We start from the raw sequence: 15684 nt of genomic DNA on the forward strand, positions 1-15684 counted from the left end.
CCTGGCTTTTGCCTTTCATTGCAATGCTGTGATTTACTCTCTGAATAAATGTATTTGTTTCCATCTGGGTGCTAATGAATATATATATTTTTAAGTAAATTGTTTTTTTCTATAGAGAGAGGAAATTAATGTCTGATGGGTTACCATATACCTGTGAATTAAGTTGGAAAAAAATACTATCTATTTTTTTAGCCTGTTTGTTTTTTATTGTTAAAAAGGCTCTGGACTGTTTACATATGTTCTTTCTTTTTAGGCAGCCTTGTACTATAAAGTTTCATTTGTAGCCATGATGGATTCAAGGAAGCTAGTTGAATCCATACTGTTTTACCACTGAAAGTATTTGAAACACTTGCCCTTTGAAAGGAATACTACCAAGGTTTTCAAACCCCGAAGTTAACTTGTTTTAAAGTATTATTTCATTAAATTGTCTAATTTTAAGCATATATTTTGAGAATTATAGTGGTGATTTATTATCTTACCGTCTGCTGGCTGGACAACAGTAGTTAACACAAGCACTGTTTCTATAGCGGTTGTGACATCAATAGCGTTTGGAAAGAACAAGAGAGTGCTGTTTTGGTATGATAGGGAACTCCACGATGTATTAAACAGCAGCAGTCATGTTTGTTTCATCTCCACTTGAAAAACAGAAAAGGGGATGATTAATAGGGCTGAAATCTTTCATTTTAAGAAGACAGTACAAATTCGAAAGTTTTAAAAATGAGAAAAACATCTTTGTCCTTTCAGTGTAAGTGCAGAACTGAACTAGAAGGCATCATAACATTTTATATATATATAATTTATGCCTGTTTTTTAATATGAATGCAGATGTATAAGTTTATTGTTCGTTATCCACATAGCACTGATAAATGTCCAGAGACGCACTGCTTCCACTGAATCACTCTGCTAAAGCTGTGCACAAATTAGAACACAGTCCAGTTGTGTTGCATTGCACTTGCTAGAGAAAACTTGGAATGTGGAATGCTGTAATGGAATAACCACTGAGTGCAGACCTGTCTGACCAGCCACTTCCTTAGGGGCTTATGCTCCGTAATTGCCTGCTGTTGCTAGAGCCTTTGCTTGGCATCATGTTAATTGTAAACATTTCTTTTTCTTTCTTTCTTTCAGTCTGTATGACTAATTGTCCTACACTGATTGTCATGGTGGGCCTCCCAGCCAGAGGGAAAACATACATCTCCAAGAAACTGACACGCTACTTAAACTGGATTGGAGTGCCTACAAAAGGTTCTGTTCTGCTTTCGTTTACATCACAAGGTTTCTTTTGGGACTGTTAGCTTTTTTAATATATTTCCCTGTTGTTTCTTCTTAAACTCTTGTCAATGTCCATCAGTCAGTGTATACTTACTTTCTTTATTCCATTTAAATTTCATTCTGTATATCAGCTGTCTTGTCTGATCAGTTTTTACCTTTTTCTAGACTGATTCCTGAATGAACACTCTGCATTTATCTTCCATGTATTCACTCTTACAGTTGACTGACTTGTTTTGGTATCTGAGAAGAGATCTTGTTTATTGGAGGTGTGGGGTCTGAGTTAGCACTCCTGGAATCAGTTTCTAACTTCACCATTGCCTTCCTATGTGACCTTTTGAGCAAATCTCTGAACTTCTCTATGCTACTCTTTTATCTTTATTACATAAAATGGATGTAATAGTATCTATCTCATTGTTGCTCACTGTGTAATGTTGGTAAAGCACTTAGAGAGCCCCGATTAAAGGCACTAAGTGTAAAAAAAAAAAAAAAAAAAAAAAAAAAAAAAAACCCCAAAAAAAAAGTAGGCAGGAACTCTGAATCTTTAGAGATGACTAAACATCTAAAGTTTGGAAGACTTAACCAACCCATTACTAAGTGTGAAGACTCAGTACATTACTACAGTAATGGGGGCGATATGAATACTGTAGATATCTACCTGTAACGCAGTTAAACAACATAGTCAATGTGAAAGGTTAAACTTCTGACTGCGTATTTGAGATCAGACACTCATTTCTTAACTGTTTTTGAAGGGAAAAAAATGAAATATGAAAATGTGTTCTAGGATGTATTTAGACTGCCATTTGACTTTATCAAAACCTTGCTATTAAGTTTAGGATTGGGCTTTTAAAATAATTATTTGCATTGGGTAGATGATTATGGAGATGCATGTAGCTTATTGGTAGTTGCTCAGTGTTCTTGTGGAACAATTGGGTGTATATATAATATTTCCAAAATATTGTTGTCAGTTCTAACACCAGTGAAAATCCAGGGCCTTGCAGTTTGGTTTCTAGTGAAGGAGAAATCACTTATTCAGATTCAGGATACCTTTTAAAGTGTAACCTGCTTTTTTTATACACCTGCTTCAGTCATGAAATGAGACAGTCATGCAGGCCATTGCCTTCCTACAGGAAACTCAGGCCATCACTGCTGTCTAGCTCTCAGGGAGGAGATCTATGTCAAGCAATGTTGCTAATCAGAGCCCAAGGCAGAGAGAGAATTCTCCTGCTGCTCACGCAGTTTTCCCCACCCGCTCCCCTGGAAGCTGCTTCTAACCAAAATTAACATCCCCACACAGTCAAGCTTGACTTCCAAGAGCCAAAACTTGCTTGCACGTTAAGAAAAATAACTTAGAAGGCTGTGTAACAGTGCCACCTGATGACATCTCCTATTCAAATGATGGGGCAAATTTAACCATTAAAGTGACTTTTTAAAACAGATCCTTATTTTAAAAAAAAGTTTGAAGTGTAATATGCTTTTAAATTCAGCAAGCTTTTATAGTAGCCAGGATTCCTCTGCTGCCTTGTCGTGCATATCGGGGATGGTTATTGAGCTCAAAGAGGTAAATACTACATGCTCAACTTTGAGAAGCAAAAATTCTATGTTGGACAATACATAAGACACTGTCCATGTCCAAGACTGGGGGAGTAGATTGTGGGTCTCGTCCACAGGCGCTGGCTTCCAGTTGTCCCAGGAGGTGTTCAACCCTAGCTCCGCCCCAGGCTCTGCCCCCATTCCACCCCTTCTGCAAGTCCCTGCCCCATTCCCGCCCCTGCTCCACCTCTTCCCCCAATGGCACACCCCGCTCCGCCTCTTCCCAACCTGCCGCTTCCTGTCCCAATCCCCTCTCCTTCTTCTCCAGCGCCTCCTGCATGCCATGGATGTTCTGTAGTGTGCAGGAGGCCCTGGGAGGGAGGGGGAGGAGTTGATTGGCAGGGCCACTGGTGGGCAGGAGGCACTGGGGGGGAAAAGAGGGAGGTTGGTTTATCAGTTGCAGTAGGCAGGGATGATTGGCTTGAACTGTGATAAAAGTTCCACAGACTATCTTAAGTAACAGGTCTGTAACTTTAAATGTTTGTGTTTTAAAAATTAAAATTTTAAAATGAACTGGATATTCAGGAAGGAAATCCCTCTGTATCATCTCCATTACAAACCTTGCACCTTGTATGGTTCAGTTGCTATTTCTAATTCCTGCCTAGACCGTCAGTGAGGGTTGTCCTGATAATGGCTGCTGGGAATTTACAGTCATATGACCTGTAGTCTAGTCCTCCTTGCTGCTGTTGGAAAATATATCTTGCATTTAATCTTTAGCTTCAGAGTGAACAATTTGTTGTTTTGTCATCACGAATGCAATTTCTTCAGAACTGAATCAGTTTAAAATATCTTTCCTCTGATCGAGTAGATAGCTCATGCATTGTCTATCACTCTGTTGTCTAGGCTAACTTGATGGATGGATGATCTTTGTGTAATAAATGTCTGGTCTTGTACTCTCCTTCACTCTGAGGTTTCTTAATGTCATTTAAAAATAACAGAATGTACTCAGTATAGTAAAAATTTATAGCCTTTAATGTGGGTATTAAAATTATTAGATTATCAAAAATCCAGAGGTCAGATAAGTGGCATCGTCTCATGTAGCTCATGTTGAATGAAATAAAGGGTCTAAGAACATTGAGTCAATTAGCCTGAGGTTCCCACAATGAGAATTATTTAAAAAATAATTAGACGCTTGCTTTTATCCTTTCTGACCAAATCAAATCCAAGTAGCCTAAGGGAGCTAAGTGCTCAAATTCAATTGAATTTCAGTGAGATTTGGGTATTCTGCTTCCTTAGACTCGTTTGGATAATCACAAACTATGTACCACGTTTGGACCACAAGGTGCTAAATTAAATTGGGTTTCTTCAGTGAGATTTCTGTATTGAATAGATACTAATAAGGAAAATGGTGCCCTAGGGAGAAGCAATACAATCTTTTTTTTTTCTTTTGGAAAGAATTTCATGTATGGATAATTTTGCAAACTGTACTTTTCAATACTTAATTTTAAAGGGCTTTGACACGAAGAAAAGGCCTGTTTCTTAAAAAATAATCATTCTCAAAGTTCCTTTCCCTCTTCTGCGTATTCTTCTCTTGGGTTCTTAAACCATGACTTGTTTGTGTGGAAATTGTCCTGATGCCACTCAGGACATATTTCAGAGTAGCAGCTGTGTTAGTCTGTATTTGCAAAAAAGAAAAGGAGTACTTGTGGCACCTTAGAGACTAACAAATTTATTTGAGCATAAGCTTTCGTGAGCTACATGGTTTAAGAACCCAAGAGAAGAATATGCAGAAGAGGGAAAGGAACCTCACTCAGGACATAGATGCCATTCAGTTGGTTACTAAAGTTTTCATCGGCTGTACTAACTAATTTACTGTGATGACTGTTAATGTTCAGCGGTATGTTTTGTCCAGGATTAAACAACTATTAATTTCCTAGTCTGCGACCCTTTTCAGTGCAGTTGTCAGGAGAGTCTGAACAAGGAGAGCTCAGTAGTTAATTTCCCCTATTTCTTTACCTCCTTCTGGAAATGAAGACTGGCAAGTAACAATAGTTCCTCAAACAGAATGTTCAATCGAGATTAGTTTAAACAAATGCTCAAGGTACAGCAAAGAAAACCCATAAACACAAAAGAAGTTAAACATGAGTTGCTATACCCAGAGCCCTGTTTTATAAACTTAATTATGGTACAATTCCATTTGCCTTGTTTGCTAAGTTACTGCTGCCTTGCTTTGATGACCTGTGCTGTGACACTCCTGCTGGCAAAGACCTTTGTCCAGACACAAGACAATTGTCATTTGATCGGTGATGGCATGTTTTATTCAGTATATGTGCAATAATGCACTGCACTTTGTGCCCCTCTAGACATTTTGAACCTATAGGAGGTTTTTCAGGATGGTATATTCACTTGTTACTTCTTATAGAATATAAATAAATAGGCTGTGTTCATATAATACAGTGCGAAGAAAAAATAATGGTGTATTTAGCCAAAAACTAGGCTAACTAATACCACATATAACTCTTTTTTCTCTTTATGTAATAGTTAGTCTTTGGATATTAGGTGCTATGGAAATTTGTGGAAGCAAAAAAGTTTATTGAAGCACTTTACAGAAATGAATTAGATTAACTCACAACATTTCTGTGAGGAAGGAAGTAACTTAACCTATTTTGCAGGTGGGAAAACTGAGGCACAAAAAGGTGAAGTGATTTGTCCAAAGGTGCACAGAAGAGTGTTGAATAGAACCCACATTTTCTCACACTTGGTCCTGTTCTGGTAACCACAAGGCTTTTCTTTACTGAAAGGAGAAGTATAATTAGTTTTGTTGTCCAGGTACAGACTAGACTGATCTATTCCTGGAGGTGAATTTGTTTCGGAACTGTCATTAAATTTGATTTTTTTTAATGCTAATTACTAGCAGGATTATCAGTCCCAACTAATAGTGACTCTTCTCCACAGAATTTAATGTTGGTCAGTACCGTCGAGATTTGGTAAAAACATACAAATCCTTTGAGTTCTTCTTGCCAGACAATGAAGAGGGCTTGAAAATCAGAAAGTAAGTTGGAATATTTTTGGCTTTACACAATGCCAGTTTAATTCTAATGATATGTTATAATTTACTATTGGGAACTGCTGAAAATTCTGATTTTGTATGCCCTGGAAATCTCTGTAGAACTATGATATCAGATACCAAAGAAATGAAACCTTAGAGAAGCAGGAGCAGTGTCTTTTGTTTGGACTGTTTAAAATTTTGGTTAACCTTTAAGTCAAACACCTAAAACAGTTGGATTTATTTAAGATTCGTCACCTCTGGCCCTTCAACAAGCTGTGAATGCCGCCATTCCATTTCACAGGGGACAAAGGGAGTCTACTTATTTATCGCCTTAGAAATACTAGGAATGTCAAGTCTCATCTACTCTGTTTTTATAGATCGTCAATAAAAGCAGAGTAGATGAGACTTGACGTTCCTAGTATTTCTAAGGCGATAAATAAATAGATTCCCTTTGTCCCCTTTTTCCCACTGCCAAAAAGGGTGCATACCTATCTTTTTCCCTTTTACTGGTCATATTAAATTAGAATAGAAATTCTAAAGTGTATTTGAATATATTCCAATCAGTGCTTCAGGGAAGCTGGAACTGACAGTCTTCATCTGACAGCGGGAGAACTGCTTCATACTCTGTATGCAGTCAAGTCTGCTGGTGAATTGCGCTGATTAGCTCTCAGTTTGCTATGCCTGGGAATTAGGCAGAGGCTGGAGGGAGTGGAGCACCAGTGGTAAATACTGTGGGCAAAGAAAGCAAATGGAACTCCTCCAAACGGTGAGGAGGGAAGTCTGTTGGTCATGGTGAGAGAATCACTGGTATGGAGTGGGGAGAGAGTTTCTCTATCACAGAAGCAGAGATAAGGGAGGCAGATGGGCAGCAGGACAAAAGGGAGCCAAATCCTCTCTGAATTGTGATGCAAAACCAAATATTTGAAATTTGTGTTTTTTTTCCCCCATAACTGAGTCCTTCTGTTCAGTATTTTGTATTTCCCTTGCAACAAGCAATATCACTAATACCAGGAACAGGGCAATTTGCAGAAGAACCTGCTGTGTGGTTGTGACACGAGATAGATGATATGTTTCATTGGCCTCCTAAGTCTACCTTTTACTTATAGCTAAAATTCAGCTTAATGTGCCTCCATGACGCTTATTAGACTAAATGGCTGGAATTACAATAATTGATAAGCCAGGTGATCAAATCACACCCGTTTGCTGTGAAGGGAAAGGGAGGTGTATTTATTTATCGAAGGCTTGATTGATGTGTCTTAACTTCAAAACTCTAACAAGTAGCTGTTGGTATAGAAATATTTGCAATGTAAAAGTTGTTGGAATTAAAAAGCATTCATTTTTTCTTTTATGACAAAATTTTTATCAAGAGCACAGAATGTCAGTTACACTTGGAAAACAAGACATTTCACTCCAGAACCTAAAATAGAATAGCAATGCCAGTAAAACCCATTGTAGGATATTGAGCCAAATCTAGCCTGTTTGGCAGCTACCATATGTCATTTAGTTGGTTGTTAGCAAAAATTGTTGATATCTGATGGTTCATGTTAAATACCGTTTCCTGGTAGATAAATTGTCCATTTCACAAAGAGTAAACAGACATTATCCATAGTATTATTTAGGTATTGAAAATCTTATTTCACTTGGAGATTATTATTAGATCTAGTCAAATAATTGAGTGGAAGGAAATTGATCTGAATGTTAGCCATTTTAAATCAAAATTGCAGGGTTTTCTATGTTCTTCCAGCCAGCTCTAAATATTGTATTGTCTCATTTGTGATTCAGTTTCAGACTAGTGGCTGTGGTTGTGTTAATTTACATTATAACACTAAATTTAAGACAAAATGAGTTGAGCACGCTTAAAAACAAGAGAAAAAACATAAGAAACTCAGCATAGATGTCCAAAGCAAGTAGACTACTGAGAAATACCTTGAGACAAAATAGCTGCAACAATTATTCATTTTAACCTAAGAAAATGAGACCACAACTCACCGAGCGACCATATCTACTAGAAAACCATATTAATAGTCAACTGCCCATGGATAAGTGTTCGTGGGTGGCGGGGCGGGGAATATTTCAGCTTAAGTGGTGGTATAGTAGTATTATTTTATGAAGCTGTGAACATTCATTCAGGGTTGTAGACTGGGCAGTAGAAAATTCTGTATGTTATGTGCTGATCTGTGCAACATGTTAGATTGTTAGAGGAGGTCTGCTTTCATTTTTGTCCAAAGTTGCGTGCCTGTGATCTATGGCCTTGGGCGAGTCAGCTCACCTCTCTGCCCATTTCCCCACCTGTAATGTGGAGATAGTACATATCAAATATGTTGATGACTGACTAATGTTTCTTCAGCACTTTGAAAGCAAAGAGTTGTGTAGTGCTAAGCATAATTATGGATAATTATTAAACTAGCATGTATCTTTTTTTCCTTTAAGACAGTGTGCCTTAGCAGCACTGAATGATGTCCAGCAGTACCTCAGTGAAGAAAACGGGCATGTGGCTGTAAGTTTTCTGTCTTTTTTTGAAGGCAAATTCTTGGAGTGTGGTCTCTTCAAAAATCACCAACCTGTACTGGATTATACATAATCTGATTCAGTCCAGAATCATTTCATTATGTGTCTTAAGTTTTCTTTGTAAATGGAAACTGGATTTATGTTGCTGCTACATTGGTCGTTTTGTGAAAGGAAAACATGATATTTTCATAATTAAACCCTGAAACAGCCTCCCTTAGAAATGTGTGGGTGATGTCTAATGCCACCAAGCTGAGCTAGTGCAGAGGAAAGTGCCTATGCTTTTATATGGCAAGATATCCTGTTTAATCATCATATAGATGCATCCAGAACCATTTGATATCCTATTCCAATGTTTAAATTAAAGGTAAAAAAGTTTTAAATTTTTTCCTTTAAAAAGTGCCTTAATACTAATGTTATTGACACACTGAAAATGCCTCTGAGAAGAAGTAGGACAAAATTACATTTAACCTGCTGAACATTTTCTTTCCTTGTGAAAATAAAACCTAGTGGGCCACATTCAGTGAGTTGTCAATTAAAGGTAATGCCACCAATGTTGTACATCAATGTTTTTAATTTTGCTGGCAGTTTTGGTCAGTGATGGCACAAACTCCTGTTGGAACATAATTAATATAACTGTTAATGGAAAGCTACTTTGAAATGCACATGCACACACACTTTTACTTTTTACTAAATTATAATTTACTGGCTTTGTTTTTGAGATTTAAATCTTCAGTGTAAAAATTGTCTGTTAGAATCTCTGCTAATCTAATGCCAGTGATATACAAAGGATTCAAAACATTGGCTGTTCATTGAAATGACATTTTAATTCTGTTTCCTCTGGGGCGTTAAATTTTCTGCATAATTTGAACTCTGGTTTTGAGACTGTTGACATGTGGAGCTGTCACTCAGTGTTCAGTGAGTTAGTCAAACTAGCATTTTTTTGTAAGTTTAAGACATGATTTGGAGTGTTGAAAAGTAAGGACATGCTATTAAAAGGACCTTTTTTACTTTTTATGCTTAATTATAAAAATCAAAATTAAATTGTAAAATGCAACCCATTTCATAAGTCTCCACAAACATGAAAGTTTGCATAATAGAATTTATGTGGCTGAAGATATTTTGCATTTAGTCACCTGTTTTGCGATATACCCTGTGTGCAGTTTTCTCAATAATGTTCACCTTGTACATTCTGCTTACGAATAGGAAAATTATGAATATGATTTCTAAAGTCAGAAATGGACTATAATTCTTGCCATTTATTATAGTCAGAACCTCTCTTTACATCAGACTTGCTTTTCAGTTTTTATATGGATAATCACATTCTATTATGGAGGTTTTCCCATCTTATCTAGTTTCTGAAAGCTTTTGACAGCTGGAAAACTTCTACAGGGAAATCCAATAAGTTTACCTCTTTTATACTGTTCAAACAAGAGTAGGAATATATGCAGCTATTAAAATGTATGGGAGGTACATGACATAAGTACAGGAGAGAAGAACCGGATCCCATGAGATCATGCTCATCATGTTTGTTATTGAAGTAAATAATATTGTGAGGCTTTTTATTTTTTAATGGCGTGGTGTGTTAAATTAGGCACCTTTGAAAAATTCCAGCTTTAATCATCACCAGTATTGAACTAGATTGTGTCTCTCTCTATGGCATTTACTTTTTGAAAGTGGAGACCACTTCAGAAATGTAACTTGATATTTTCACTACTAGGACAGGTAGAGGTGCTTCAGAAAAGTGGGTTCTCAACCCAGGTGCTATCTTATTTGTTCAGAATTCTTATGACCATAATCTAGTGCCAGCAAAGTTTTTGACATTGGTCCTGGGAGTGATTTATTCCTGTTTATGGGGTTTTGTTTGTTTGTTTTTTTAAGTTGAAGGACTTGGAAACTTTTATTGATCATTTAGTGCTGTTGTCAAGATGTGGCAATATTTTGACTCTACTATGATTGTGTTTTCTCTGACATTTGTCTTAGGTTTTTGATGCTACAAACACAACACGAGAACGCAGAGAAACCATCTTCAGATTTGGTGAGGAGAATGGCTATAAGGTGAGTCAATAGCTAAAATGCTTGGGATATGAATCTGACTAATGTGGATGCATGGTTTTGTATTATGCTCTAGCGACATTCTGATCAGAATTGTACTAACATCAGCTAAGTTTTTAAATGGTGTTAGCCAGTAGAAATCTAGCACATTTTTTCTGACAAGTTTAGAAAGGTGACCCCCCACCCCCGAGAATTTTGTTTGCATCCTGGTGAAATTAATCAGTAGCCCTGTTTTATGTTATGGCTCCCTATAACAGATAAATGTTATTCAGATAAATGTTAGCAATAACTGTTTCAAACATGGTTGTCATTAGCCCAGTTCTGATTATGTTCTGAACAAGGTCCTATCACTGCCTTACTTTAGTAACTTTGATAAATGGAGAGGTTTCAGAGTAGCAGCTGTTAGTCTGTAATTGCAAAAAGAAAAGGATTACTTGTGGCACCTTAGAGACTAACAAATTTATTTGAGTATAAGCTTTCGTGAGCTACAGCTACAGCTCACAAAAGCTTATGCTCAAATAAATTTGTTAGTCTCTAAGGTGCCACAAGTAATCCTTGATAAATGGAGAGAGGTTTTCTTTTTTGTTTACAGTTTTATACAGATAAGTTTCTATTTAGCAGACTGTGTTATTTGGGCATAGGATTTTTTGGCTTTCAGCATTTTCCTAGTAGTCTCTTTTGTTTTGTTTTTCCTGATCTAGCTTCTTCGTAGATCTTTGGGAAAGCATGTCACGTACATCTCATATGTAAGAGCTGCTCTATTAATTAGAGAGCCTTTTAACACCAAAATGCTTTTGTTTCAAAGGTATCAATTACCTTTAGGAATGCTGAATTCACTTCCTTCCATCCTCCATTTCTGCTTCTTTGCCAATCTGAATTTTCTTGCCACGGAAGCTCTCTGTTACTGAAAGGTGCTTGGGAAAAATAGAGAACCTAATGCCACAAAGTGGAGAGCACCCTCAGCTTTTAATGGGGCATTGAGTATCCTGTATGACCAATCCTAAATCGACATAGGAATGTTTGAAGCATGGCATAATTAGCAAGACTTGATAGATAAACTGGTGGAAACTGTGTGTTTGTGTTGTCAAATTACTGGAGCAATTCTAATGTCTCGCCTTTCTTTCCTCCTTCCTTATATGTGATTTCCTGTTTGGATTAAAGACCTTCTTCGTTGAATCAGTATGCGTAGATCCAGAAGTCATTGCTGCAAACATTGTGGTGAGTTATAGAAAGGTTTTCTTAAATTGCTTTAAGTGGGAGACATTGTAGCTCGTCTAAAATCAGCCATATGATGATCACTTCTTTTAATGTTACTTTTCATTTAGTCTCATTTTCCCTCTCCTTTCACATCGGTCTTGCTGAAGTACAGAACAAGAATGTCCTTTCATGGCAGTAATATAAAACTGTGCCCTTTCATTTTATTTTAAGAGGGAAAATGATTTGGCAGTTGGGTCATCCTTCACATGGGTTGTTTTTTCTTTAATCTACCTTTAAACAGGCTGTGCTTTGAGTGGCTTATTTTAGCAGGACTCCTAAAAGAAAAGAAACATCAGCTCCTTTTCCTTTTGATCTGTTTTCCTACCCATTTATATAGTTGGTACCGAATTTAGTTTTGATTTAAAACAGCCATCCATTGCTGCACACATTTTTAATTTCCAGAAATTTAAATTTGGTTAAAATTTCTTTAAACTTTTCTGAAAATGGGAAAGAAAATGCATGTGCTCTTTTATCTTTAAATAGCAAGTGAAACTTGGCAGTCCTGATTATGTTGATTGTAGTAATGATGAAGCTACAGAAGACTTCATGAAAAGAATAGAGTGCTACAAGAACACATATGAGATGCTAGATGAAACTCTGGACAAGTAAGTGGCGGAATAATACTGTGGTCACAGCCACTTTATTTCATGACATTACATTAGAGAATGTGTACTTAATCTCATTGTCATGGAAATATGTCGCCATTTTTTTTTACTATCTCAATCTGTTGGCAATTTAGAGAGAGATTTTCAAAGGCTCTAACAGCTTGCCTACATGGGGAAATTGACTGGCATAACTATTCCACCATAGCCGTCCCTGTGCTTTATTCCAGAATTACTCCACTCACAATTTACTATAATCAGAATAAAGTCACTTTTATTTCAGAATATTGTTCATGTGGGGGAATCATTCCTGAATGGCTCTATTATTCCAGGATAGCTATAGTGGAATTGTTATTCTGGAATATCTTTGCTGGTCCGTTTCCTCTAGGTAGACAAGGCCTAAGTGAGTCACATTGACTCTTAAATCCCTGTGGCTTTGAATGCCTCAGCCTTAGTAAATTTGACCTCCAGAATCATTTGGTCAATGTTTTAAATGATGTGCGATTGCCATTCACATTTAACACACTTTGAGATTAAGGTAGAGGCTGGAAACTGTGGGAATGACTCTTCCTTTGTCATGATACATCCCAGCACCAGCGCTCAGTCTGTCTTCCTAGGGTTTTATGCTGTACTCATCCTCTGGGTAAATTTCTCAGTTTGTTTTGAGGCTGTTGCCATGCTGAAAAATCATTTTAGTGTAATTGACCATGAGCAGTGACAAGCTGCTTCTGTCAGATCTATCTGTGCACATCATGTCTTTAAGAGCCATGATATTTGTGCCTGCGCAGATCAGTAATGATTAACATCAGTGAATGCTTTCAGAGATGAAGTGATGATGGTTGTCCCTTACTGCATTTAATAATAGGTCATCTTTTTTTTTTTTTTTTTTTTTTTTAATCATATGGTTTCTCAACTGAATGTGCAAAACACAACAAGCCTAATTTTAGGTTCACCAATCTTGACATACTTTTTCGCTAAGTGGAATGTTGCTCAAAATTGTTAGCTCAGCTATATAAGTTGGTGGAAATGGGGGTGGAGAGGAAAACAAATAGACAATATTAGCCAAATTGCACCTTACCCAATGTGAGTGGGTAGAGCTTGGGTGGGAGTGGGGTTGGCCAAGGAGACATCCACAGGGTGGCTGGGATTACTATCTCTTCTGGTGACCTTAGCCTTTTTAGAAGGGGTCAGTGAGGCATGTGGATGTGACCATGGCTCCAATCCCTTTCTGTACCACCAGACATCTATTAGCTGTGGGGAGCGACAGCTGCAATTTACAGAGTGGTGTCAGGCTTACGTGGGCAAGTCAGAATTTCTCCTCAGACTGCTCCTGAATCTTCCTTTCAGTGAAGGGCTGTGCCTTTGAGGGTGGGGGGAGTGCACAAGTGAAGTGGTAAAGAATGGAGTGACATGAGAGTGAGAAGAGCTTTCCGTGTGAGAGTAAAATTAATTGTTTGCATGAGTTCATTGCATCTCTGTTTACAATACTTTGCTGCCATGCCTCAAGGCTAAGGATTTATAATGAAGATTAGCCCTTATGAACTGATATTATATATTTTCATATATCTGAACATTTATTCAATTTGTGGTCTCTTTGGTAGTTGCCTTTTTGTTTTTGAGTGGTGATGTTTGTTGGTGGGCCTTGGTATAAGTTAGAGGAGAAAAGAAACCAAATGATGATTTATGACTCATTTGTTTACCATGAAAGGGATCTTTCCTATATTAAAATCATGGATGTTGGAAGGAGTTACCTTGTGAATAGAGTAATGGACCATATTCAAAGCCGGATAGTCTACTACCTCATGAATATCCATGTAACTCCTCGCTCGATCTACCTCTGTCGACATGGAGAAAGTGAGCTGAATCTGAAAGGGAGGATAGGAGGAGACACTGGACTGTCCTTTAGGGGGAAAGAGGTAAGATCATTTTTATTAAGTGACTTCAAACAAATGGTTGCCTTGCGTGGGTGGTGTTGACATTATTGTTCATGGAGGATTGGTCCATCAATGGCTGTTGTCACCCCATGCTCCAGATGTCCCTAAACCTCCAAATTCCAGAAGCTAGGACTGGATGACAGGATGGATTACTTGAAATTGCCCTGTTCTATTCATTCCCTCTAAATGCATCTGACACTGTCCACTGTCAAAGACAGGATACTGGGTTAGATGGACAATTAGTCTGACCCAATATCGGTGTTCTTATGTTGTTGACCATCTGTCAGGGTTCCCTCTCCACCCCGAATTCTGGGATACAGATGTGGGGACCCGCATGAAAGACCCCCTAAGCTTATTTCTGCCAGCTTATGTTAAAAACTTCCCCAAGGCACATATCCTTCCTTGTCCTTGGATGGGTACTGCTGCCACCACCAAGTGAGTTAGACAAAGATTCAGGAAAAGGACCACTTGGAGTTCCTATTTCCCCAAAATATCCCCCCAAACCCCTTCACCCCTTTCCTGGGGAGGCTTGAGAATAATCTACCAACCAAATAGGTAAACTAGGTGAGCACAGACCAGATCCTTGGATTTTTAGGACACTAAAAACCAATCAGATTCTTAAAAAACAGAACTTATTATAAAGAAAAAAAGTATAGAAGCACCTCTGTAAAATCAGGATGGAAGGTAATTTTACAGGGTAATAAGATTTAAAACACAGAGGATTCCCCTCTAGGCAAAATTTCAATGTTAAAAAAACCAAGGATAAACCTCCCTCTTAGTATAGGGAAAATTCACAAGCTAAAACAAAAGATAAACTAACGCATTTCCTTGCTATTACTTACTATTTCTGTAAGTTTATATGTATTATTCAGTAGGAGCTGGATTACTTGCTTGGTCTCTCTCTTTGTCTCTGGAGAGAACACAAAAGCCCAAAACAAAAACCTTCCCCCACAGGTTTGAAAGTATCTTCTCCCCTTATTGGTCCTTTTGGTCAGGTGCCAACCAGATTATCTGAGTTTCCTAACCCTTTACAGGTAAAGGAGGGATTTTATGATACCCTTAGCTGTATGTTTATGACACCATCTCGTACAGCTTCCTTTCTTCCTCTGTTCTTTCCTTATAACAAACATAAATATTTCTTTTACCTTGACTCTAATGTCATGCAAGTGGGTAAGAGGTTTGAGTGGGCAAATTGCGTTGTAGTTTGCTGTTAGATCTTTATATATGGCTTCTCTTTTCATTCTTCTCTGATACACTTGTGTTTAACCTTGAGCTCAAAGCTCTTTTCAAGGAGTCCTTATTTTAAGTTGGGTTTTGATTTTTAAACTTGTGGCGCTCCTTAGTTGGTGGGCACCTGTGAATCTTTGTAAGGTGAGGATGGAAGAGGAAGTTGTTTTGGGGCTGGAGTGGATTACCAGAGAGTATTGTCATCTTTGTATTATCTTTTTGTTGCTGAACAGGAACTGTCATATTCTTAGGAAAA

The 15684-nt window shown here is 37.7% G+C and overlaps 1 protein-coding gene across 14 annotated transcripts in view; it reads left to right on the forward strand.

The window, feature by feature from the left end:
* Positions 1–15684, forward strand: part of PFKFB4 (6-phosphofructo-2-kinase/fructose-2,6-biphosphatase 4) — a 102141-nt gene that overhangs the window by 62010 nt on the left and 24447 nt on the right. For all 14 annotated transcript variants that reach the window (XR_006282486.1, XR_006282485.1, XM_043518014.1 and 11 more), the window contains 7 exons: positions 1126–1242; positions 5755–5851; positions 8279–8345; positions 10337–10411; positions 11570–11626; positions 12149–12270; positions 13976–14183. Coding sequence is in view for 12 of the 14 variants with exons in the window: in XM_043518014.1 (XP_043373949.1) it covers positions 1126–1242; positions 5755–5851; positions 8279–8345; positions 10337–10411; positions 11570–11626; positions 12149–12270; positions 13976–14183 (743 nt within the window). In the remaining 2 variants the exon portion in view is untranslated. The remainder of the gene's footprint in view (positions 1–1125; positions 1243–5754; positions 5852–8278; positions 8346–10336; positions 10412–11569; positions 11627–12148; positions 12271–13975; positions 14184–15684) is intronic.

The sequence above is a fragment of the Dermochelys coriacea genome, chromosome 7, assembly GCF_009764565.3.
Source record: "Dermochelys coriacea isolate rDerCor1 chromosome 7, rDerCor1.pri.v4, whole genome shotgun sequence".
NCBI classification, from domain to species: Eukaryota; Metazoa; Chordata; order Testudines; family Dermochelyidae; genus Dermochelys; species Dermochelys coriacea.